The sequence below is a fragment of the Pelophylax lessonae genome (genome assembly GCF_965119305.1).
Source record: "Pelophylax lessonae genome assembly, chromosome: 5".
Taxonomy (NCBI): domain Eukaryota; kingdom Metazoa; phylum Chordata; class Amphibia; order Anura; family Ranidae; genus Pelophylax; species Pelophylax lessonae.
Window position 1 is genome coordinate 197,054,658 of NC_138772.1, and position 27,765 is coordinate 197,082,422.

The 27,765-nt window shown below is 44.2% G+C and overlaps 1 protein-coding gene across 1 annotated transcript in view; it reads left to right on the forward strand.

Moving 5' to 3' along the window:
* The window catches only part of VPS41 (VPS41 subunit of HOPS complex), a 493,288-nt gene that overhangs the window by 262,573 nt on the left and 202,950 nt on the right, over positions 1 to 27,765 (forward strand). Inside the window, exons 6-7 of the mRNA XM_082258639.1 lie at positions 6,233 to 6,295; positions 11,159 to 11,224. Of these exons, the coding sequence (XP_082114765.1) occupies positions 6,233 to 6,295; positions 11,159 to 11,224 (129 nt within the window). The remainder of the gene's footprint in view (positions 1 to 6,232; positions 6,296 to 11,158; positions 11,225 to 27,765) is intronic.

Consider the following 27,765-nt stretch of genomic DNA (forward strand, 5'->3'; position numbering starts at 1 on the left):
CCAACCACGCCATATCCCCATGCAGAGAGAGTGTTGTGTGCCCTGCAGCACACCGCTAGTCAGCACAGGCCGCCGCCATTTTTTTTGCTGGATCGCACGAGCCGCCATTTTGGCGTAGCCTCGTGTCTCCAGCATGGGGGCGGCCATGTTTGAGGTGATCCTACACCTCGTGGAGCTTGGGGGAGGCGCCGGAAGGCGTGCAGAGGGGCGGAGCCGCCTCCCTTCTTCCTGGGCAGCCAGCCAAAAGACTTCCTGTTTGTCAGGACAGCGCTGTAAGCTGTTGCAGTTTAACTCTGAGCATCAAGTGGTGAGCCTGGGGGTCTATCTCTCTCTCTCTCGATCGATAGGGATCCCTAGCAGGTAACACTAAGGGGCTTTTTGTGGCGCTGGGGGTCAGAAAAAAAAAAAAAAAAAAAAAGTTTTTTTCTTTACTTTTGAATTATATTATCCAGGAAGTAACTGGAGTTATCATGGACCCTGCCACACATATTCCCCCACCTGTTTCCCTCGAGGGGGCCTCGGGACCCGCCGGTGCACAGAGTATAGAATCATTTACAGCAATCTTGGAGTCTATGGTGGCTCGGGTGGAGGCGGCCTGTCAGGGACGGGGGTCAAGGAAACGACCCCCGCCTACCCCTATACTATCTGACACCTCTGACTCAGATTCAGAGATGGTCACGGCAGTTGCAGGTTCCTCTGCAAGGGCTGTTATCCCAGGTAAAGCCCCCTCAGACAGTGAGGAGGACGCTTCTTCTCCTGCTATAATTCAGGAAGAAGCATTGGTGGACGCACTAGTTGTGGCAGTGCAAGAAACCTTAAAACTTGAGGCTTTACCGGCAGAGGCAACTGAAACAGAGAGGCCTTTCGGTACTAATAAGCCCATCAAGATGGCGAAGGCTTTTCCGGTACCTAAATGTTTTGGTAATCAGATTAAAGGAGAATGGGAGCATTCTAAACGTACCTTTACTATTTTCCAAACGTATTGCTAGACGCTATCCGTTTGAGGAATCCATCATTAAGAAATGGACGGTACCACCAGTCGTGGATCCGCCTATTTCCAGGCTGAATAAAGCCACGGTTATTCCAGTGGAGGACACTTCGTCCTTTAAGGATCCGGTGGATCGAAAGATAGAAGCAGAGTCCCGCACTATCTTTTCTCTGATAGGGTCAGCATTTAGACCAGTAATTGTTATTGGTCTAGTTTCCCAGACACTTACGGAATGGGCGAAAATGGTACGCCAAGATCTTAGGGGAAAAGATATTCCCCAGGAGACATCTGATTTGGTGGAACAGATCATACAAGGGCTACGGTTTATCTGTGACGCAGCCTTGGACACAACTCCCTTATTAGGGCATGCATCTAAGTTAGCAGTGATCCTCAGACGTGTGCTGTGGTTAAAATGCTGGTCAGCTGACCTAGGTTCCAAAAAGACCTTGACCAATCTCCCTTTTCAGGGGAATCGTCTATTTGGGGCCAACCTAGATGAAATCATTAAGGATGCCACTGGGGGCAAGAGCACTTTCTTGCCACAGGCTGCAAAAACTAAGGGACCTCGCAACAAGCGAGGACCTTTCTTTACCGCCCATAAAGGGCGCCCGGCTGGTACTAGCGGGAAAGGCAAGACTCCTCCAGGAGGATTCAAGAAGGGCTGGTCGGACAAGCAGAGGACCAACCCAGCCAAACCCGAAGCAAAGGAGTACACAGCCTGAAGGTGCGCCCCCACCCGGTTTCAGGGTGGGGGGACGTTTTCACCGGTATTCAGGACATCAGATCGAGCATCTACCACGACTACCGGTGCGATTCTTCCCTTCCAACATTTAAGTACCACAGGAAGCGGTAGTTACCGTTCCCTGAATAGATCTTTTCCTTTACCCTTTCCTAAGATTAGTCCCGATACCTCAAAGGAATCGGATCTGGTTGACCAGATAGGCCAAGTAGCCTCTAGTCGGGTGACTTCGGTCCCTGAGGTTCAACCAGAAAAGATCACCCTTCCTGATAACTATCAGGTATCTGATAAATGTGTGGAAACAGAAAACGACCAGATTTTCTCGGATGGTCGGGGCCAGATAGTTCTAGGGACGCCTGGTTCAGATCCAATCAGCGCTAGTGGTCCTAGAGATTCTAGGCTGGCCTCCTCAAGCCGGCCTGGCCGACTTGGACATGCTAGTCGCAGACGTTCCGTGGGAACTTCGTCTCAGGGAGTGTCTGTGGTCTCTAGGACCAAGTTACCTTCGTGCTTTACAGTCGCTGGTTTTAATGGCCTGGCCATTGAGACCCAAGTACTGAAGGACAGAGGTTTGTCTACTTCTGTCATTCCTACCCTTATTAAAGCAAGGAAAGCGACTTCCAGCAAAGTCTATTATCACACATGGAAGACTTATATTGCGTGGTGCGAATCTTTAGGATTTCCTCCACGTACCTATTCGGTGTCTCGAATATTGGCCTTTTTGCAACAAGGGGTTGAGCAGAAGCTAGCCTTGAGCACCATCAAGGGTCAAGTTTCAGCATTAGCAATCTTCTTTCAGAAGCCGTTAGCTACCAAATCCTTGGTGCGGAATTTCATCCAGGGGGTGCGGCACCTGGCTCCTCCAGTCCGCGCGCCCTTACCGCCCTGGGATCTTAATTTGGTTTTGTCGGTTCTACAGAAACCTCCTTTTGAAAACATCAGGGAGATTCCCTTGCTTACTTTATCCCAGAAGGTGGCCTTCTTGGTGGCTATTACTTCTGCTCGCAGGGTGTCAGAACTGGCTGCATTATCATGCCAGTCCCCATACCTAGTGATTCATAGGGATAAGGTAGTACTTCATCCTAAGCCATCTTTTCTTCCTAAGGTGGTTTCAGATTTTCATCTGAATGAAGATATTGTACTACCTTCCTTGTGTCCTCAGCCCAAGCATCATCGGGAACATGCGTTGCATTCCTTAGATGTGGTTCGGGCAATCAGGGTATACCTGAAAGCTACGGAATCATTCCGTAAGACGGATTCACTTTTTGTGATTACGGATGGCCCCAGAAAGGGTTTGCCTGCATCTGCCGCAACCATTGCCAAATGGATTAGACAGACGGTGGTACAGGCTTATTCTATTAAGGGTCAGAGTCCTCCGTTCCCTGTTAGGGCGCACTCCACTCGAGCGCTCAGTACTTCCTGGGCCTTTCGCCATCAGGCGTCAGTGGTCCAGGTATGTAAGGCGGCCACCTGGTCGTCGGTACATACCTTTACAAAATTCTATAAAATTGATGTGACGGCATCGGCGGATGCCTCATTTGGCCGCAAGGTTTTGCAGGCCGCAATTTGAGGAGACCGGTGGTCTACCTCGAGGGTTTTTTTCTGTTTGAAAATTTTTTTGTTGAGTCTCATCATTAAGGATGAGCATTGTAAACTTCTAGTTGGCACCGGTTGGGCCTTCTAGATTGGGATTTGATTTCCATTTTCCCACCCCTCAGTTGTGATACTGCTCTGGGACGTCCCGAAGGTGGTGTATCACCGAGGACTACGTCTGTCGATGAGCGCTAGAGAAAAATGGATTTTTGTAAAATCTTACCGTAAAATCCTTTTCTCTTAGCTCATCGACAGACGTAGTCCCCGCCCCTCTATTTTGGAGTTGGGTTGGGTTAAATTCTCTAAGCACTGCTTTTTCACATAACTGATTTGCTGAGGCAGAGAGAGAGAGGATATACCCTCTGGGACTGCCCCTAGGGTGTGGCCAGAGCTTTTTAATTTCCTGTCTAGTCCTGCTCCTGCGGAGGTAACATAACCCGAAGGTGGTGTATCACCGAGGACTACGTCTGTCGATGAGCTAAGAGAAAAGGATTTTACGGTAAGATTTTACAAAAATCCATTTATAATATATAATGCAATAATTATTGTTAATGTAATATCTAACTGCAATGTATAAAGTTTTTATCAGATCAAATATGCTTTTTATTTTTTAGTAGAGATAATGATGATACCAAATTTATCTCAGGAACCCTTCTCTGATTGTCTCACTGTACTGAACTGCTGCTTGTCATCCTGACACTTGAACCTGGAAGCACAGACACTTGTGGGCATATGACACCTGTTTTAGAACATATCCCAGCATGTTACTCATCTCTCCTCCAGACCTCCAGCAGCTTTCTCCAAAACACTGTCAGTCTTTTTCCAACCTTGAGTCCTTCTTCATTGCAAACGAAAGCTAGTCTTCAGTTTTCCTCTTTTTATCTCAAAGAATCTTGCCTCCTAGAAACCTAGTTAACCATCAGACCGCTAAAGGTTACTTTTATCTAGATGAAGACGAGGGGCTTAAAATGTTGGTCTTGAATACACATGGAACTATGTCATACTTGACATGTGAATAAACTGCTTTGCTGATTTAGCATTGGTGTTCTGCCAATTTTCCTTGACATGCTTTTGCTGAAAGACTGTACCACTAAATTGTTTTGGCACTCAACCTCTTGACTACAAGCAACTGAACTTCTGTAGGTAGTAAGTAAGTGCGAGAGTTGACAATGAAATTGTTGTCCAAGTTAGGCGGCAGAGTTGGGTATCAAGTCCTTTGTTGGGTATCACAGGCATGAGGCTTATTCAAGTGTCAAATTGAGCCGTTAAACGAAACCTCCCAGGGTCAAGTATTAGTCATGTTTTGTGTGTGCTTTCTTTATTATAGTTGGGGCTAAAAAATACAATTTAAAATTATATATATATATATATATATATATATATATATATATATATATATATTATTTTTTTTTTTTTTTTTAATTTGGTGAAAAAAAGATATGGGCCATTAATGTTTTGTTGTGTTTTTCTTTTTCCCCTAATTCTGTTTATTGAATTTTTGTAAAAAAAAAACTTAAAAGAATATAAAAAGCCCAACTAAGCGGGTGGGATAGCCCATGCAGAGGTGCACCAGTCAATGTATCACAAATACTTATACAAAGAGAATAGAGGTGCAGCCACTACAAAGGCTCTATTGCAGTCAGAAACAGGAAAGAAGAAGAAAAAAAAAGTATCTTACAATCCTAGTACTCGTGTACCCAGTGCTCGTGTGCGTGGTTAGCCCTAGGTCAAAAGGATATAAGACATACATTAGACCCATAGGGCCCGGTAGATGGTCAGTGCCCCAGATAACACTTCTGGTCTCAGAGTAAGGCAGTGTTTCGGTATACTCCCTTTGGTGACTCAGTGAGGGACCATGTCTGGCTTCATAGCAGTGGAAGCATTTGCAAACCAATAACCTGTAGAATTTCTTTATACAACCTCTATTAGCATAAGTATCCTTGTACAAAGGCACATTAATGTTCACCAATGCTGCCAAAAGCCAAGGGAAGATGGAGTAGGCTTTTTCCAACTGAGGGTTATTGCCTTTCTTGCATAAAAAAAGCAAGAGTCTCAAAAGACTCCTCTCCACACTGTCTTGGGGCTAGATCTTCCACCAGGCCCAAAAGGAAAATTCTTGGGAATGGGGGGAAAAGGAGGCGCTGGCAATTGTATTAATTATATTAAAGTATAACTAAAGGCAAAACACTTTTTTTAGTTTCGATAGAGGTCAGAGGGATTAGAACACCTGTCAGTTTGTGTTGCTGTCTGTGTCTCTATTAGTCCTGTTTACCATTATTACTGAAAGTGACGCAGCTCTCCATATTCAGAACCATAGGGTTATACTGCCCCCCTACAGGAGTAGGACACTAGGCAGAAAAAAGACTTGGCTATGCCCATGGGCCTTCCTAGGTGGTATACATCCCCCTTTTCTGCCCAAGCAATGTAGGTCTGGAGGATAGCTGATACAAATAACCAGGGTTTACAGGACAAGTTTTTTGGGAAGTTTTCCAAGTGTTATAGGAGGAAGTATGATTTGGAGAAGTTATGAGTTTACTGAACTATTTTTAAAAATGGAAATGGTATCTTACTTGTTAGGATGTCAGGCATTAGAAAGCTAAATACTTGCACACTATGTGCACTCTCAATCCTGGAAGCTAAAAGTAGTCTTTAAATAGGGATTATCATTTTACTGAATAAAGTTCTTATTTAAATAATTAAAGTCTAAGTTTAGTTTAAAGGTGAAATACAAACTGTTGTTAATATGAGCACCAGCAATGAAAAATTGATGTGAAATGCACATCTCTGAAATATATTTATAATAAATATATATATATATTATTTTTTTTTTGGGGGGGGGGGGGCTAAAGTGAAATACAGTAATATGTACCAGTCATATACAGTAAATGCCAATGTTTTACCCCTGTTTATAGGTGCAAGTGTTTGGACTGTATTCAAGAGAAGGATTACATGAAATTTTTGACTGTCCAATAAAGGTGAGTGCTGGCATGACCTCTTACATCCACATGATCAATCTGCTGATTAAAATTATATTGCCTATCCCTTGTATTTTAGGCACAAAAATAAGTGTCTAAATGGGACATTTGCCCTGTAACCCTGTGATTTTTTTCTGCTTGTCTGTGCATGCTTGGATAGATGCTTGAATGGGACATTGAGAAAAGCTGTGTTTGTAAGACATAAGCAGGGACTGTATTCAATCTTGTTTCCCACCTTGTCATCCTGAACTTGTACTGCAATGAAGCAAAATGGTTGTATGGTAACCTACTCACAATGTACATATGGCAAATGTGTATAGTAAACAATAGGACATCTCCAGGTGATAAAATACAATCACAAATGTAAAAGCATTATAAACCTAACAACCTACACCTTGTGTTTTTCACCTGCATAAGATGTACAGTGATCATGTAGTTCCATAGTGTCATTTATTGCCTTGTACGCACAGCCTATTGTAGAGGAAATCCTCACATTCCTTTGTCAACAGTTTCTATTTGTGTTCAAACATGAGGCATTGTGCAAATTAATGCATGACCTCTGTCTTGAGTCTGCGAACTGACACTTCCTGTGAAGAAACTACATAACCCACAACTCCTGGGTCTCTCAATCAAGGGTTCTGCAGGTAAAAGCTGCATAGTAATTAGATCTGACACAGCCACAAGCAGTCACAGCATTGAAGGGAAGAGATTTTCATTACATTAGCACTCCCTTGTTTGTGATGCAACACAGAGTAAATGGCAAGGCATGGAATGGATGCTGTGTGAGTTAGGACAACAAGTTGCCTGTTCTTCTTGCTAGTATTGACAAGCTAGGGGAATCAATCAGCCATCACACTACAAACTGCATCCACATGTGAGTCTGTCATTACAAGGTAAGGCAAACAATTGACGCAAGGAATATAACTAAACTAATACCAAGTTAAAGCAACAAAAATATTTGAAAATGTACAATACATTTAAAGAATATAAAATGAGGTTGAAGGATTGTGCATGAAAGTCAGCCAGCCCCCAGTTTGATGTACTCACCTTCCAGTCTGTCACCAACCAAATAAGACCTGTCTCTTGGTACATTTAAAGAATATATTAAAGTACCAACCTAAATGATGGTACTATCATTTTAGAAAAAAGTTTAATTTTTATTTTGATAGAAAAAAATAAGACTGTGGTAACATTTGTTTCAGAGCATTTTAGAACATTTAACACAGTTCTAAAAACTTTAGAATATACATTTATAAATTATTTGTATTTGTGCCTATCTAGTCCGCTTCAGACTGGCAGCAATCTGTACATTATCAGGGGACCATACGCTGCTAGATGACAGCTAGTGCCACAGTTAATAGAGTTGAACATTGAATCATGCTCTATTTATATCTTATTTTATGTTCCCTTTATGCAAGGAGGTATAACATTAGGAGGTTTTAAAACAAGGCAATTCATAGTTCTTTGCTGATGTCAGCTAGATGTAATTCCTCAAATGCTGTTCAATAGTTTGTATATCATTTGTAGCATAACTTTCAAGTACATTAGGCTTTGATTGAAAATGATGGAAATATCCCCTGCATGTAAAAGTATAAGCTGATATAATCACAGAAAATCATTAGTTATTGTACTGCTCTTTCTACTTTATTTCCAGCTCTTAAATTTCCAATAAAACATAATGTTGTTCCATAAATACAGCATTGCTCGATAATGATTGCAGCTGTTTTGATATCTTTTTCTATTGCTGAGAGTTGGTGAATAGAGTTGTGCATTTCTAACAGTGCCTGACTCTGAAAAGACACCTGTTATAATAGCTTTTATATACACAGAAGCATTCAAAATGCAGTTATTTGTTAGAAAAAAAGAAAAAAAGTGTAGTGGTCAACACAAACAGAAAATGACATAGCTTGACTCAGTTTTGAAAGCTTTACCAATCGGGCTAGCCTGTGAGTGATGAGTATTTACTTATTATTATCATTATTATAAGAATGTTCTCCCACAACACCAGCAGTCTAGCCAAAACTTTATTTTTACGAAGGGGGGTTCAAGTCAAACCAGGACTTTTGAGTTTATATAGTAAAAGAACAAATTTCAGGGAGTGGAAACTGCATTTTTTTTTCAACATACTCCCCTGCTACATTTATACACTTATCCCAGCGTTTACCTAAGGCCTGGAAAGCTTCGGGATAGCAAAATTTGTCAGTATGCCTGAACTACCCTAGGACAGCTTGCTTCACTTCGTCATCAGTGCTAAAATGCTGACCTCCAAGGAACTCTTTTTTTTTTTTTAAGAATCCAAACAGGTGGATATCACAAGGAGCAAGGTCTGGGCTGAAAGGGGGATGTGGCAATACCTCCCACCGAGTTGCTGTTATGTGCACGTAGTGCTGTTAACTGTATGAGCTTGTGCATTGCTCTGGAGAAACAGGATGCCCTTAGTGAATAAACCAGGTTATTTGTTCTTGTTTTGGTACCCAGCGTGCATTAACTTTTCAATAATGCAAATATCCGTACATTATTTTTTTTTCACCGTTTCCACAGAAAGATTTGTCTTTTGTGCAATTTCACAACAGGTTATGCGTCAGTTAGCTTGCATCAGGCGTTCCACGTGCTGAATGTTCACAGAAATTGCTGCTATGGGCTGAGAACCACCACGGCTGGGATTGTCACTGATGGATGTGCGCCCATCTTTGAAAGGTTTACGCAATTCAAATGTATTACTGCGGCTGAGCATCTCATTCAAATGCCTTACTGCGGCTGAGCATCTCATCACCGTACTGTGCTTGAAGTCTTCTGTAGATATCCACAGGTTTTACACCTTCGTCACAAGAAACTTCATTACCACACGCTGTTCCAGGTGCTCACAAACACTGTTGTCTGCCATCTTGATGGACATCACTCTCTGGACTGGCCCGCGCCATATGCACCACCTATCAGTAATAGGACACACTTGCCACTTACTACTGTGTGCAGTACCACCACACTAGCATCCTTTTTTTATACCTGTGAAATTATAAGTCCTGGTTTACTTGAACGCCCCTTGTAGATTTGAATAGAGCGAAAAAAGGTTTAGAGGCCTTGTCAGGTTTACTGCCATCCGTGGTACTGTTCACTGACTGTCACGTGGTTTCACAAGACTGGAAGTGATGCAAAATCTGTAGGAGGGATAACAATGACAGGGGTTCTAGCTTCCTCTACTCTACAAAAAAAAAAAAAATCTGCCTTGTTGCTTTTGGAGATATTCCCCAAAGCCTATCTGGTGAGACCATGGGTTCTAACTTCTCCTCACTTTAGTATGTATATAAAAACACTCCAATGCTCAAGCAGCAATCCGTTGCATCCGATGGGATCACCGTAATGCTTCGCCCAATGCAGCCTTCTTTTAGATTGAAAGAAACAACCGCATCAAAATACAACTCTAGCCGCAAGACAAAGGCGTCTATCCAAACCTGCAACCGTTGAAAGCTTAGCGTGCTTTGGGGAGTACGAGCCTTTCCACTGTTCCATATTTGGATAGACGCCTTTGCTTCGCAGCTGGAGTTGTCTTTTGATGCGCTTGTTTCTTACAATCTTTGGGAAGTACATTAACAGATGTTTGTTCAATACATTTGAATGGTAGTACTGCACTAGGCTTCTGCACTTTCCTGTGTGTTTTTACACTTTCCTCATTCTATGCAAAACTATAAAATAAGAAAGACTTATCTGACATACACTTTGTTATGAGAAAAATATAGGGCTGTTGGTCAAAAAAGTCTCACATGCTCAGTAACCTTTTATTGCACTGAAGGTATCTTCAGCTTGAGTGTTTATTTCTATCAAATTTGCAAGCAAAGGTGTGTGCCTTAAGTGGAACTACACTGTATCTGTGCACCACAAACCAAAAGCACTATTTATTATTATTATTTAAAGCAAACCCTCCCATCCATCCATGTTTCCGTGCTTTATTTTGTTTAGAAATCACTTACAAACACTCCCCCATAGCAGTTCTGGCCTTGGCCAGATGATCCATGTACCAATTACTTCCTGTAATCCATTTGCCTGTAGCTCAGACATGCAGGCAGGGAGGATGTGCTTAGCTGAGAAAACCTCTCCTCTCCTTCTGAAGACTCTTGGGATGTATGACACCATTTGCCTAGGCATGGAAACTAGGAATTAACTAAAGAAAGGTAAAAAAAAACAGTGTAAAACAGTACATATGATATACTTTCCTATCTATATACTAATGCTAGCAGTATAAGGCTTAAGTGTCGATTTTAGAGAGTTCCACTTTAACATCTTAACAGCTCATTCTATTACAAAATGTATTAAGGACTGAGAAATTATAGTGTATGTAAAGCTTCTTTTTTTTTTCTTCTTTTTTTGGATTAGCATAGGGCAGTCATTCTCAACCCGGGTTCCAGCAAAGGTTGCTAGGTGTTACTTGAAGTGTGGCTGATTGACCTTTCATTTGATGGTATTTTTCTTGTTCCAGGGCCAATGTCTCTTGGCAGAGCAAGCAGTGTGAAACCAATTATAATTTTAGCTGTCTGTTAGGGTGGCATTCTGAGCACCACTGTAAGTGTTCCTTTCTTCTTACTGACCACCAATGTAAGGGGCATATTTCCTCTTTTCCTGTCCTGGTTCCTCACTATCAGTGGTGACCAGGACAAATAGAATGTAGACTAGAATGTAGACAGAAATAAAAACCTGGCAAAAATTCTTACCCCTCACTGCTTTATCTAAAATTAAAGAAATTTTGTTTTTAAAATGTGTCGAGTTAACAGTGGTGCAAATCTGGTAGTGCAGAACAAAGCAAAGCAATTTTTTTGTTCTAATTTGGCCTTGGGTGTTTATAATTTTCTCGACATGTGTTATCTTTTTTAGATTGTTGCTGTTCATCCTCAGTTTGGAAAATCTAACTGTAAGCAGTTTGTCACTGGAGGAAACAAGGTAGGTTCTTTGCATTTAATGACATTACCACTGTTTTTCATTTATTATTCTCAATGTTTTCCTGCAAACAATTGTTAATTGGCTGTAAAGAAAGGATTGGCCTTGGAACCGGGCTTTCATACTAAGTTTCCATAGTTACCTTCGCCTCCAGTGGAAGAAGAACTGACCGCTTGGCCTGAACGGAGTGTAGGGAACAAGGGCTATGGATACCATTCAATATCCAGCTGTCACGTAGTGAGCCTGATATGCATAGGAAAGCCTTTCTTTCGTACAGCTTTGGCTCAGGAGCCACTGATAGTGAGACAGCAGCCACAGGAGCACAGCAAGGCATGAGTGCCTGTGATCAGTCCAGTAGTCTGTGTGGCAGCAGTCAGCAGGTGGATCTGGCAGCAGAACAGGCTGGTGCCAGATGAGCTGACATGGAGCTTGGCTGGTGGCAGACTGTGGTAGGCAGCTGGAAGCAGAAGTCAGATGAGAGCTTGCTGGACTGAAGAGCTGTAGCAGGCTGGATGAGCAAGATGCAGGATCAGACAAGCTGGGTTGGTAACGGTCATGCAGATCAGGCATAGAAAGCAGGATAGTAGAAAGGGGGCTGAAGCAGAATCCAGAGGCAAGCCCAAGGTCAGGGCAGGTAGCAGAAAAACACAGGTCAGAAGTAAGCTGGATCAGGATCAGAGGCCACACACCAGCTGCCCATTAGCCCATTTGGCACCTGCATTAGTGACCGGCGTGTGCATGGATGTGCGAATGCACTTGTGTGCGACTATGGCCATCTGCTCAGCCAGTTGCTGGTATGCGCATATATATGCGCCAAGAAACTCCATTTACGCTATGGACATGCCTACCCTGACACCAGCACAAACTGTGAATGCATTTTAACAAAGGTTTTACTCCCTTTATGACCAGACCATGTTTTGCTATTCAGCACTGTGGTACTTTAACTGGCAATAGCTCAGTCATGAAACCCTGTACCCAAATGCAATTTATATATTTTTTTTCACACAAATAGAGCTTTCTTTGGGTAGTATTTGATTGCCACTGGGATTTTAATTTTTAATTATATGAAAAAAAAGTTTTCTACTTTCTGTTATAATATCCAATAAAATCAAATGACTTCATAAAGGTAGGCCAACATGTATTCTGCTACATGTCACAAGTGCTGGCAGTGATTGGGGCTGATCCTGCTAGCACTGTGTTTTTGAGGACACTATACTATTAGAGAGACTAGTATAGTTCTGATACTGATTCATACAGACACTATACTAATCATGGCGGTAATCAACTTATAGTGTGACTGGTGCTAACTGCCACTGGCTGGGGGGGGGGGGGGGTGGGGGTGCCCTGACATCACTAGTGACACTAATAAAGTGACCAATGATAATACTGTATAATGTCACCTTACTAAGGCACTGGCTGGGTCACAGGGATGATCAGGAGGGCAATCAAGGGGATAACTGTATGCCTAACAAGTTTATACAACTGTATGTGTGCTGCTTGTACTCATTGATCTGGCTGGGTTTCTCTCCTTGCTTTCATTTATGAAAGGAAGGAAGAAATCCAGCCACTGTGTTGACAAACACAGAGATCTGTGCTGTGATTGGCCACAGCCAATCAGCAGGTATACAGCCAGGTATACAGCAGTATAGAGCCATAATCATTGTCTGTAACCTGCTGACAGACTCATGCTGTGTCCGATCACAGCACAGCTCAGTAAGGGAAAATCGGGAAGTACATTACGACGTACCCATAGGTTGCTGTGCCGCCCGCCCATAGTAAATGTGTATGCCCAGCCAGAACTTGTACTTTAGCATGTATTAGTGTGTTTAAGTGCCACCTATTTTCAGTGAAAAGCAATGTTTTGCTAAAAATGGTGCATATCCATTTTCTGTTCCATTGTTGTGCATTGGCTGCCCATTCAAATTTAATGGGCAGCTCAAATGCATTACACATTAACACACTGTAATGGACTGGCTTGGTGTGAGTGAGCCCTAAGTTTTGGAAAGAGGAAAGAAGAATTAGAACCCCTGTTGGGTTTTTTGGCTATCTGGGGCTCTGTTAGAGAGATTTGTCTGAAATATCTGCAACAGATGCAGCAGTAAAGTACTAACAGGGATACTAACCATCTCTTATAGTAAAATAGTTTTTTTTTATTGGTCTAACTGTGACAATAGGCTAGGGGAGATCTCTCTGGTTGTGCCCAAGATGGCAGTGAAATATATAGAGTAGTTATAATCCTACTCTGTCCAAAACTTTAAAAAAAAAAATTTGGCTGGACACACAATTTCAGTGTTTAAAAATTTCTTTAAAATAGCTTTCATAGGCTATTTGTATATGTTAGTATATGGTGGTATTTCTATTCAGCCACTTGTTATCTATGAATATCCTCTCCTAAAGTTGTTTATCCATATATTAGGTATAATAGAATATTTTGTTGCTGCTGTTAATCACGTCACTTCCAAACCATGATAAATGTACACAATACCTAGCACAAATAAAAAGCCAGAAATGTAACATATGGTCGGTCTCAATGGGTCTTAAATTATCTGTACAAGAACCATCAGAATGTTCAATAAAACCACATAAATGTGTTGAAAAGCAAATGTCAAGCAAGGTAAAGATAACATATGCATTATAGTAAGATATAAGCACTTGCTGTAAATCAGCTTTTACCCTTCTTCAAGGGCAGTTTATAATCATACTTTATGCAATACAGAACATTTTAAATATAAGAGTTTAGCTGCATTTCAACTGTCACACCGCTCTGTGTTTACAGCTGATGCTGCCTTGGGTTCCTAGTGAGTGAACAGACCTACAGTAATCTAAAGTAATCGTTCATTAGCCAATATTATCATCTGAAAAAATATTTTCTTATTTGCTACAAGGAACCAATAAAATGTAATTTAAAGTGGATATACAGTGCCTTGAAAAAATATTCGTTCCCCTTGAAATTTTCAACATTTTGTCATGTTACGCCCAAAACTGTAAATTTATTTTTTTTTGGAATTTATGTGATAGACCAACACAAAGTGGCACTAAGTTGTGAAGTGGAAGGAAGGATAAATGGCTTTCAAAAATGTTTACAAATACATATCTGAAAAGTGTGGCGTGCATTTGTATTCAGCCCCCTTTACTCTGATACCCCTAACTAAAATCTAGTGGAACCTTCAGAAGTCATCTAATTAGTAAATAGTCTACTTGTGTGTAAATTCATCTCCATATAATTACAACTGTTCTGTGAAGCCCTCAGAGGTTTGTTAGAGAACCTTAGTGAACAAACCGCATCATTAAGGCCAAGGAACACATTAGACAGGTCAGGGATAAAGTTGTGGAGAATTGTAAAACAGGGTTAGGCTTAAAAAAAAAATCACATGCTTTGAACATCTCATAGAACACTGTTCAATCCATCATCCGAAAATGGAAAGAGTATGGCACAACTGAAAACCTACCAAGACATGGCCGTCCACCTAAACTGACAGGCCAGGTAAGGAGAGCATTAATCATAGAAGCAGCCAAAAGGTCCATAGTAACTCTAGAGGAGCTGTAGCTCAGGTGGGAGAACCTGTCCACAGGATAAATATTAGTTGTGCACTCCACAAATCTGGCTTTATGGATGAATTGCAAGAATAAAGCCATTTTTAAAGAAAGACATAAGAAGTCCTGTTTGCAGTTTGCAAGAAGACATGTTGGGGGACACAGAAAACATATGGAAGAAGGTGCTCTGGTCAGATGTGACCACAATTTAACTGTTTGGCCCAAAAGCAAAATGCTGTGTAGATGAAAACTAACACTGCACATCACCCTGAACACGCCATCCCCACCGTGAAACATGGTGGTGGCAGCATTATGTTGTGGGGATGATTTTCAGCAGGGAAAGGGAAGCTGGTCAGAGAAGATGAGAAGATGGATGGAGCCAAATATAGGGCAGTCTTAGAAGAAAACCAGTTAGAGTCTGCAAAAGACTTGAGACTGGGGCAGAGGTTCACCTTCCAGCAGGACAACAACCCTAAACATACAGCCAGAGCTGCAATGGAATGTTTTAGATCAAAGCATATTCATTTTTGTTCGAATGGCCCAGTCAAAGTCCAGACCTAAATCCAATTGAGAATCTGTGGCAACACTTGGAAATTCGGTTTACAGATATTTTTTATCCAACCTGACAGAGCTTGAGCGATTTTGCAAAGAAGAATGAACAAACATTTTACTCTCTAGATGCGCAGAGCTGGTAGAGACATACCTAAAAAGACTTGCAGCTGTAATTGCAGTGAAAGGTGATTCTACATAGTATTGACTTAGGAGGGCTGAATACAAATGCGCACCACACTTTTCACATATTTATTTGTTGAAAAGTTTGAAAACCAATTATAATTTTCCTTCCACTTCACAATTAGGCTCCATGCACACAGGGCGTCATATAAAAACGTGCTCCAAAGCTGTTTACTTGACGCCGGGAAACAGCAGCTGTAAAAACGTGCTTCCAGTAGCTTTTTCCATTAGCTTTATTGCACGTTTGGCCACAGTAGCTGTTAGCAGCGTTTTTTCTGCCTCCATTCAAAATCAATGGTTCCCTATGGGAGCCTATTGATTTGAATGGAAGGCGCACCGCATCTGTGACATAAGGGGGCGGGGTCTCCCGATGATGTCATCTGGCAGCCACGCCCCTAATGGCTATATAATAAGCTGCAGAGACCGGAGATCGGCATAATCACCGGAGACGTCGTCGGAGGAGGACCGGAGGAAGAAGAAGAGCTGACAGCAAAAGAGCAGAAGACCGAAGAGGAGAAGACAACAAGAGTGGACAGCAAAAGAGCAGAAGACAAGAAGAGAGGACAGCAAAAGAGCAGAAGACCGGAGAGGGAGAAGACAGATGAAGATTTTTAATAAACTTTCCAAAACGTCTCCTGTCGTTATTTACACACACTGCCTTTTATGGGGTGAATGGGTAGGGGTACAGTGTACCCCATTCCCATTCACATAGGGAGGGGGTCCGGGATCTGGGGGCCCCCCTTGTTAAAGGGGGCTTCCAGATTCCGATGAGCCCCCTGCCCGCAGACCCCCACAACCACCGGCCAGGGTTGTGGGGATGAGGCCCTTGTCCTCATCAACATGGGGGCAAGGTGCTTTGAGGTGGAGGGTGCAGAGCTCCCCCTGCCCCAAAGCACCAACACCCCCCCATGTTGAGGGCATGTGGCCTGGTATGGTCCAGGGGGGGTGGGGCCGCTCGCTCGTCCCCTCCCCTTTCCTGGCCTGCCGGGCTAGATGCTCGGATAAGGGTCTGGTATGGATTTTGGGGGGGACCCCACGCTGTTTTTTCGGCGTGGGGCTACCCTCAAATTCCATACCAGACCCGAAGGGCCTGGTTTGGAACCTGGGGGGAACCCCACACCGTTTTTTTACCCATTTTGGCGTGGAGTTCCCCCTCAAGATTCTCAATTCGCACCGCAAGTCGGGGGATCATCCTGATCCGACTTGCGGTGCGACTTCCATTCAAATCAATAGGCTCCCATAGGGAACCATTGATTTTCAATGGAAGAAATAAAACGTATAACGTGGCTTAACGCACGTTAAGCAATGTTATGCAGCCTTTAGCAGCGTCAGACGTTTTTACAGCATGACGCTGCAGCTCCAGAACGCACAGTTCCTGGGTTTTTTTTGGAGCTGTAAAATGCCTATGCCACTTGGAGCTCCTAAAAGCTCTATGTGTGCATGAGGCCATAGAATAACATGGATGGGCGTTCTGCAGCTGCAAAAAAAAAAGTCTGACGCTGCTAACAGCAGCTCCAAAAACGTCCAGTGTGCATGAGGCCTTATATGCCACTTTGTGTTGATCTATCACATAAAATACCAATAAAATACATTTATGTTTTTGGTTGTACCATGACAAAATGTGGAACATTTCAAAGGGTATGAATACTTTTTAAAGGCACTCTATAACCAAATGTTTTGATTTTAATTGAGTAGGAAAGGGTTAAAACCCCTACCTTTTTTATCTTTTTTTTTTTTTTTCTGTCTGTATACTGTCTTTCCTAATACCCTATTACTTCCTGTCCTAGGGACACAACAGGAGGCTAGAGGAAATCTCCCAAAGTGAAGGACATTCCCATCTTAGACAGTTGTCCCTATTGGAAGAATTCCCCTGGCCTCTTGTTCTGGGGACAACCTTAAAATTTTGAATTTCACTTTACTTTCTGTCTCGGTGACAATGGACACCAGTACAAATAGGTGAGGCGAATCTTGTCAATGAGGACACAGGCAGCAATAAAACCGTAACAACCCTTTCACACTCTATCCAAACTCAAAAAGAAGGTTTTGCCTATAGATACACTTTATTTTCTGTCATCAGGCAGAAATTAAATTTCTCTTTTGTGTAGATATTTACTTTAAAGCGGAACTGAAGGGGTGAATACTTACCTATGCAAGAGTCCCTCACCAATGCTGTCATCATCTTCTGAATGCCGCCGTTTGGGGCTCTTCATTGGTCAGTGGGGGTGGTGTTATTCCTGCGTGTGTGCAGGAGCTGGTCAACCCAGCACTCAGAGACCGGCTTGGCACTGTAAGCTGAGCTGCACATGTGAAGCATTGTTTACAGCGCCAGAGAACACATTTTATTGATGAAAAGCCTGTCTGCTCCTGCTGTTTTTTACAGCAGAACTTCAGTTCCACTTTAAATATATCTTTTTAAAATGTTAATGTAAGCAAACTGCTGAATGTGCAGTTGAAATTCATATTTCAGAACTTTATTGCCTGCCAAACAGTGGGATTGATTTACTAAAGCTGGATAGTGCAAAATCTGCTGTAGCTCTGCACAGGGTTGCCAACCTCCCGCAACTTTTTTTAACTGACAGAACATGGAAAATTTACTGACAGCACATTTTTCTCGATCGTTCAGTGACGAACGCAGTCTCTGATCTGCATATCAGTAGCGTTATTCTGCCCCCTACAGGAGTAGGACACTAGGCCGAAAAAAGTTCTGGTTACACCTATGGGCAGTCCCAGGGGGATATACCCTCTCTCCCTGCTATAGGATGTCAGTTTTAGACTGCATCGTCAGGAGTAAGGACCCAGTTCCTTGCTGGGATTTCTGGTCCTGGCAAAAGTTTTTTTTTTCTAAATAGTTTTTCTCCGTATTCTCCGAGATCTACAAGCAACTAATCCGGATCTGGGCAACGGGCTGGCTATATAGATCCAGTGGTCACCCCAGCCGGCCAGCGAGCGCAGACCCTAGCTTCCTGCTTGGTCAGCCGCAACATAGTCCCACAGACGGGACTGGCCCCGCGACTTAAACGTCTCGCCAGGTCGAATACGACCGGGTCTAGGCCCGAGTCGCAGCATTCCTATTGGCCGACACTTCGGCGGAGATGGGTTCGGTCAGGAGATGGCGCCTGCCTGTTCCTGGTATGATGAGTAAATGTTCCCCCTTCTTCCCCTGGTGGATTTTGTGGTGGATGCGGGCCCCTCCCTAGGACAGTTGGACCTTGTAACGCTCCTGCGTTTTTGTAGTAGGCTGGATTTGCAGCTGCAGAATCTCCACTCAGTAGTCATGTAGAGATGTGTTGAATAACCAGATCCAACTCTCCAGACTCATCACTGTGGGCCCGTCAGCTTCAGCATACAGATATACACACACTCAATAAGATGTTCCTGGAGTGATAGGATGTATATGATAGTATGAAGGTGATGTGCTGAAGGGACAGGTGTGAACAGTGACAGAGATGGTAAGCACTTGATAGAAATGTTCAGGAGAGTATTAGATGGTATTTAGGTAGAATGCAGATAGGTTAGTAATCGAGTATGGTAACAGGTGGTAAGGACAGCAGATGACAAATACAGGATAGGCTAACCCAGTGCAAGGATAGATGGTAGTAGACTCAAGAGCTAGCAATCTATGTAACAGTGCAGATGATAGAATTAGTATGCATGGGGGCGTGGCTTGGTCAGCGCGGCGGATGGCAGCACATTGAGAGAGCTCCGTGAACCCGCAGCCCTAATAAGCTTCCCGGTCTCTATATTTGCGGCGATGGGCAGAATTCTCCGCCACGGATCACAGAGCAGACAAACCCGGTCTACACCGGCATCCTCCAGCAAAAGTATTTCGGCTTTATTCAAGGCTCAAGCGGTGGCAAGATCCCTCAACCTAGTGGACAAGATGGCGCAGCTCCACCATGAGGCTGACTTCAGTGAGGAATCGCTCTCTGCCTCAGAGGACATGGTAAGAGATGACCGCTCTCCCGATCTCCCCCTCACCCATGCAGCCATGACTGTCATAGCAGCAGACATCAAGCAATCTTTTGCTGCCGCAATAGCCACCTTAACTGCTAATGTCATGGTTATCTCTGACAAACTGGACAGGACTGAGAGAGAGGGGAGGGCGAGGCACACCGCCATTAAACGCTTAGAAACCACGGCTGAGGCACACGCCGCGCATCTAATCGATGTCAATAGACAGATCGAGGATCTGGACAACAGGGGTAGACGTTGTAATATCAGGGTCCGGGGGGTCCCGGAGTCTGTACCCCCTGAGGACAATAAACTGGCTTTAACCAAAATCTTTAATGACCTGCTGGAACGGCCTGATGAGTCACCAATAGACTTTGTAAGGGCACATAGGGCTCTCCGGCCTAAAGGACCGGATAATCAACCCCCGAGAGACATTATTTGTTGCCTACAAAACTTTCCCCTCAAAGAAGAAATTCTGGCCAAAGCGCGCCAAAATGATCAAGTGCTGTTTAATGGGGAACCCATTCTCCTCTTTCAAGACCTATCGCCCATCACACTCAATAACAGGCGCGCCCTGCGCCCCCTGCTGGATGCCTTGAGACTTAAAGGACATTCCTACCGTTGGAAGTTCCCCTTTGCTCTCAGCGTGACCTTTCATGGGAAAACTTATCTTCTGCGGACCCCGTCAGACCTGCCTGCATTCTGTGAAGCTCTCCAAATACCTCTTACGGAAGTTCCCGATTGGTACGCGGACTTCAGACTCCCTGATATGCCTTCTGCTTCTCCTTCTTCCCCTGGTGCTGCTCTCACTCCATCCAGCAGCAAGAAATCAAAGATGAATAAGCAACCAGAGGGCACCCCGAGACGATCCCATACCACACCGAAAACCCCCAAGACCCCAGGACTCAGAGCCCACTTCTGACATTGGAAGCGCACTCATCGGACGACCTGATGACCCTCCTCCTTCTGCTGTCATGCCTGTCATGCATCTTGTCCTTCAGCTAACTTTTTGTTTGGATCCGACCTTCATACTGTACCCAGTTCCTTTGATAGCATATTTCCTGCTTTAAACTGCTTATCTGCCGCAACATTTTTTCCCTTTTTTTTTTTTTTTTTTCGGAGACCGCTTCACCCCGGTTTGAGAGTATTCTCTACCAAACTCCACATTTATGGGCTGGTGGGTTCGCGATGGTGTTTCTCTGTTTCTGGTTTTGTTTTTGAAATATCTCGCTAACTGACCTCCCACTCACCTCACAATCAGTAGTCTGATCTTTTTTGCTTATTGCATTTGTTCTACCGTCTGTTATTGTCCACCAGACTACGTTTTGATCGCCTACAGTAATTTTTTCTGTTAGGCGTTGATACCTATTGTTACAAAATTTTTATTGCATAGTGCATTAGAATATTTGTTGTCTCATACGTGTTCATATCTCAGGTTTCTTCGATTACTATTTGCCGCTTCTGTACCCCTTCCACTCTCCTCCCCCTTCCCTCTTCCCTTTCATCCCATTCTCTCCATTGCAGCCGACTCGGGGATCCCCGCGGAGGTCTGGTTGGGACGCATAAGGACACACCCCCTTGGGTGGACGGCTCACTGAGGTTGACTGAGACCGCCTCTCCTGGGTCGGTAAGTGTTCTGACTCTTTTTTGCCGCACCGAACATAAACTGACATATGGCCACCATGTTCTCTGCACTTGGCAGGAGTCCCACGGTACTCTCTTTCAATTGCAGGGGACTTAACATCCCAGAAAAAAGATCATCTGTTCTTAGGGCCCTGGCTAAGGTGAAGCCTGCTTTTGTTTTCTTCCAGGAAACACATTTTAGAGCTAGATCCATCCCTCCCATAAATACCAGACATTTTCCCAGAGCCCTACACGCGACATCACCCGTGAACAAGGCCAAAGGAGTATCAATTTTGATACATAAAGACACTGCTTTTGACCTCACACACCAACTGGCAGATCCTGAAGGCCGATATTTACTACTGAAGGGTTCCTGGGCTGGTAAACCAGTGACCCTTGCTAATGTTTACTTCCCCAATTCCGCACATCTGTCCTTCTGCCAAAAGGTGATTGATGAGCTGAAGTGGTTTGGGGAAGGATGCATTGTACTGGGAGGGGATTTCAATGTGCCCCTGAATCCACTACTAGACACTTCCAATGGTCACTCATGCATCAAATACAGGACTCTGAAAAAAATTAAAACTCTATTGGGGTCACTCACTTTAGTGGACTCTTGGAGGGCTCTCCACGCGGACGATAAGGACTTTACTTATTACTCCCCGATGCACTCCAAATATTCACGCATCGACTTCCTGTATATCTCCCAACGGGACCTGCCGGAACTGACCTCATCATGCATAGGCACCCAGACCATATCGGATCATGCCCCTGTCTCTTTGACTCTCACCAGCAGACCTAGAGACGCAGGGAAAGTCTTTAATTGGCGCTTGAACCCCACACTGTTGACCGACCCCCAAATTCGAGAACACATCTCTAAGGAGCTGGACATGTTCTTTGAGGTTCACTCACGGTCTACGGTGCTTCCTATGAATGTCTGGGAGGCCCATAAATGCACTATAAGAGGGGAGCTCATAATGTGGGGTGCCAGGCGCAAAAAACAAACGGAAAAACAAATGACCGACCTCCTTTCGCGCATTGCGACTCTAGAGGCTACACATAAACAATCTTTGGCGACGGATGCTCTCCAGGCTCTTATATCGGCTAGGAGGGATCTGAGACAGCTTCTGGACGCCAAAGCCAGACGTTTGCTCTTCTACCGGAAACACATTTACTATGAACAGGGTGATAAGGCGGGGAAGTTTTTGGCCAGGTCTTTGAAAGAGGCTCAATTGTCCACAAACATCTCAGCCATAAAAAATAAGCAAGGTCAGTTGGACAGAGACTCCCATCTCATAGCTCAACATTTCCATGATTTTTATTCCAATCTTTACAACATTCCGGCGCGTCACAAACCAACCACACTACATGGTGATAGACCGTCCCTTATCGAAGAATTCCTCCATAATAGCAAACTTCCTAGGTTATCTGTTTCAGAGGCGGAGACGCTGGAACAACCCTTCACGCACTCCGAACTTTTGGCAGCAATTAAATCGCTCAAATCCAACAAAAGCCCAGGCCCAGATGGCTTCACCGGTCACTACTATAAAACCTTCACTGAACAGATCTCTGCCCCTCTCCTCGGGGCCCTGAACTCCCTTCTATCGGCTGATACAATCCCTCCCTCCTTTTCGCGAGCACACATCACGGTTATCCCAAAACCCAATAAGGACCCCACTGAATGCCCTAATTATAGACCAATCTCCCTTTTAAACCTGGATCTCAAACTGCTAGCCAAACTCATTGCCACTCGTCTCAGGACTTTGCTTCCACAAGTGATAGGCCCAGAGCAAGCGGGCTTCATGCCAGGGCGTGAGGCGCGCGATAATGTTCTAAAATCAATCAGTTTGATTCACAGATTCCACCTGGATGGTGTCGGAGGTCTTCTCCTGTCTACGGACGCGGAGAGGGCCTTCGACAGAGTGGCCTGGGACTTTGTGTTCGCGACCTGCAGACACGTGGGGATGGGGGATCACATGCTAGCTTGGATAAAAGCCCTTTACACGAACCCTTCGGCGCAAGTTAAAGTGAATGGTACCCTGTCTGAACCGATTTACATCCGTAACGGCACCCGTCAGGGCTGCCCACTCTCACCCCTCCTGTTCATCCTCTCCCTCGAGCCCTTTATCCGCACAATCAACCTACACCATTCCATTAGGGGGATCGTGGTGGGGGGCAGAGAACACAAAATTGCAGCCTACGCAGATGATCTTTTGTTTTTTGTTTCCCACCCATCTGTGTCGATCCCTAACTTGCTGACCATGTTTGAAATTTACGGTTTTATGTCTAATATGCTGATCAATTACCACAAATCAGAAGCCCTTAATCTCACCTTATCCACACAACAGGCGAGTATTGTCCGACAGAATTGCACGTTTAAGTGGACCACGTCTAGCATACAGTACCTGGGCGTGCGACTCACCCAGCATCCCAAAAACTTATTCGAACACAACTACCCCCCGCTCCTTGCTTCCATCACGAAGGAATTGCGGGGCTGGATGCCCCGTTTTTTCTCCTGGTTCGGCCGGGCCGCCATCATCAAGATGGTGACCCTGCCGAAGCTCCTCTATCTCATGCAGGCGCTCCCTATTAGGATTCCCTCCTATTTCTTCCGTAGGCTACGCTCGCTCCAGATTCAATTTATCTGGAATGGCAAACATCCCAGAGTTCATTTTGATACAATGTCCAAATCCAAATCCTATGGTGGTATGGGACTACCCAATTTCAGGCAATATTACTGGGCTGTCCATCTATCTAGAATTATAGATTGGAATTGCCATGGCCAATCAAAAGATTGGATACAGGTAGAAAACTCGTTTTCCACGGGGCCATTGGCGTGTGCCCCCTGGATCCGGGCCGCGTCTTGCCCCAAAACTTTGTTGGCTCACCCCCTCATAGGCCCCACACTGAGCACATTTCACGCTATTGCTCCCAATTGTGGCATCTCTTCCTCTCCCGGCCCTTTGACACCATTAGCACACAATCCAGAGTTCGCACCAGGACTGGACAATCCCCTTTTTCTGAAGGACTCCCGAGACCCTGTGCTTGCCAAAGACTGCTTTGTAGGTGGTGTTTTTAAACAACTATCTGACTTCGCACGAATCACACCTGAACAGAAAATGCCCCTATGGTCCTACTTTCAAGCTCGCAGCTACCTTACCTCACGCAACAGGAGGCCCCTAGTGAGTAGGCCTCTGACTGACTTTGAACAGTGTTGTCACCTGGGGGAGCGGGTTGAGAAATCTATCTCCCAGACCTATGCTTGGCTACAGAAACACACTGATATAGGGCAGGACAGGTTCAGGGGGAAGTGGAGCGCCTCGTTGAACACTTCTATTTCGGAGACCCAATGGAAACGAGCTTGCATTCTTGCACACAAGTGCTCGCTAAGCACGAAACTTCAGGAAACCGCATATAAACTGCTTACACAGTGGTATGCTACGCCTGATAAAATTAAGAGATGGTATCCTGCCTCCGATGATACCTGTTGGAGATGTGGTCTCGAGAAAGGTACTTTAATCCACATATGGTGGTCATGTCCGCACATCTCCGCTTTCTGGCAACAAATCCAAGCTTTGTGCTCGTCCATTGTGGGTGAGGGGATCACCCTCTCCCCTGAACTCTGTCTACTGCACCTCAGTCCAACACCACTTCTACAATACAAAAATTCATTGCTCATTCACCTGATCAATGCAGCCAGATCCCTCATACCCGTTCATTGGAAATCCGCTAATATTCCATCGATCTCAGATTGGCTTAGGAAAGTTTCAGAAATCTGTGAGATGGAAAGAGTAAGCGCACTTGCCAACGTCAGAATCCTTGGGTTTCTCTCTCGTTGGGACCCTTGGCTTAAATTCCAGTCTGCTCAACAACCCGATCGGCCTTCCCCGGCGCCTCCCTGAGTCGGCCGAAACCTTCTCCCCCCCCCACCACCCCCCTTTCCCTCTTACTCTTCCTGTGCTCTTTCTAATCCATCTGTCTCTACTTTGCCTCCAACGAATATTCTTCTCTAGTACTCGATGACCTTGCATGATTATCTGACAAAGATCTAGTATCCTGAGATTAATTACTCTTGAGAAATTATTTTCTATTAGTAAGTTTTCTTTTTCTACTCATGTTCCAGGTCCGATATCGCATGTACCTATGCTAGATACTCTGTCCGCCCAAAGGACCTCTTGACCTATATTTGAAGTTTTTTTCTAATTTGCTGATGCACTATTTTGTTATGTCATTAAGCTGTACATTTGTTTATAGCATGCTCTATCTCTAATCATCGTTAGCGTTTCCAAGCTGTATGTTGCAATAACTTCTGCACTATACTGACATGTGTGTCCCTCAGATACAGTATGTTTTCTCTTCATTGTAATGTACCACATGTTTTCAATAAACTTGATTGTTTAAAAAAAAAAAAGAATTAGTATGCATAGATAGTAACAGTCCTTAATGTGCAGAGGTAGGTAGTGTAAGTTAGGTTATGGAGGATTCCCCTGTGGGGTACTTATCACTAGTAAGGTTAGTAGTAGAGGGGTCCAGTAGTGAGGGAGTGATCCGGTAGCGAGATACAGGGATCAGTAGCGAGGTTCCGGTCTGTTCCAGGTAAAAGCAAATAGCTGGAGGTTCCGGCAGCGAGACAAGCTTGTAAGCATGTAGACACACAGGCACATAAGCACAGGCACAGGTACATTGAACGAACAACGTGAGAGAGAACGCCGGCGGTTGAAATAGCCGCTCAGAGCGGCGCTCGGCGATGACGTCATCCGTCTTAAAGGTGTATGCATACCACCTAATTAGAAAGGTGGGACGCATATTGAAAGGAAATGGAAATTAAGGGTACCAGAGGTACCAGAATCTTACAGTACCCCCCCCCCCCTTAAGGCCGGCTCCGGAAGGCCTATAGCACTGGTTTCTCCGGGTATTTTGAGTGAAACCTTCGTATAAGCCTAGGTGCGTGAACATCAGAGGTATCCAACCAGGTGTCGTCTTGGGGTCCATAGTTCTTCCATCTTATGAGATACTGGAGTCTTCCTCTGTGGATACGAGAATCCAAAATCTCCTTAATCTCATATTCTTCTCCGCCTTCAACTTGTACTGGAGGTGGAGGCAAGATGGTAGGCCTTATTCCTTGGTTAGGAACATGGGGTTTCAGTAGCGACACATGGAAGATGGGATGGATCTTGAGATCTGCCGGTAAGGTGAGCTGTACTGCAGCTTTTCCAATAAGTTTCTTAATTGGGAAGGGTCCCAGAAATAAAGGTCCAAGCTTTTTGCTAGGGATCTTTAACCTTAAATTTTTTGTCGATAGCCAAACGAGGTCCCCAATAGCATACTGAGGAGAAGGTCTTCTACGAAGGTCGTAGTACCTTTTTTGTTGACTATGAGCGTGTGAGATAGTGGTATTAAGTAAACCCAGAGAGTCTTTTATTTGGGTAAGATAGTCCGAGGCTACTGGGTTACTTGATGGTAGGATGCGTGGTGGAAGAAGTGTGGGATGAAACCCATAGTTCAAGTAGAACGGACTTTGCTTAGTAGTACTGTGGGTTGCGTTGTTATAAGCAAATTCCGCCAGAGGGAGAAGGTCCACCCAATCATCCTGTAGGTATGATGTGTAGCAACGCAGATATTGTTCTATACACTTGTTGACTCTTTCAGTCTGTCCGTTGGTCTGAGGGTGGTAGGATGAAGTGAGCTTTCGCTCAATCCGTAATATTTGACAAAGAGCTTGCCAAAATTTGGAGATGAACTGTGAACCACGGTCGGATAAAAGAGTCTTTGGAATTCCATGTAACTTGAACACATGTTTCATCAGTAGTTCCGCTGTTTGTTTAGATGAAGGTAGTCTACGGATAGCGATGAAATGTGCCATCTTTGTCAGGTGGTCCACTGACACTAGAATGGTATTAAATCCTTTAGATGGTGGTAGTTCTACTATAAAGTCTAAGGACACAACTTCCCATGGAACCTGGGGTATTGGTAGACTGCAGAGTAGACCAGATGGTTTTGTAGTGTCAATTTTGGACCTTGCACAGATGTCACATGAAGAAGCAAATTTTTGTACAGACGTCTTCATATCAGGCCACCAAAACTGCCTGGTAAGCAAATTAAGGGTTTTCGTTATACCCATATGTCCTGCCATGGGCACATTATGTGATAACTCCAAGATCTTGGTGCGCATAGTAGGGGGTATGTAGAGTTTGTCGTTGTAATAGAGGAAGCCTTCTGCATCGGTACTTAGTTGTGGTGGAGGTGAATCCAATCCTATACTGTGCAAAATCTCTTCCTTCAAGGAACGAACAACACCAATAATACGTTCATAGGGTATTATAGGAATAGAAGGGATTTCGGCGCAGTTATCTTCGGTTAATCGTGATAGCGCATCCGCTTTTTTATTTTTGTCTGCAGGCGTGTAGGTCACTAGGAAGTTGAATCTTAGGAAGAATAATGACCATCGTACCTGCCGGTGGGAGAGAGTTTTGTTAGTCTGGAGGTATTGAAGGTTTTTGTGATCTGTATATATGAGTATTGGTAACCGGGTACCTTCAAGTAGATGTCGCCAATTCTCCAGTGCCAGTTTTATGGCAAGCAACTCCTTTTCACCCACTGGGTAATTCACCTCTGGGCTGCTTAGTGATTTTGAGAAGAAAGCAACTGGGTGGAGTGGTGTAGTATTTGTTGGTCGTTGGGAGAGAACTGCTCCTACTGCCATATTT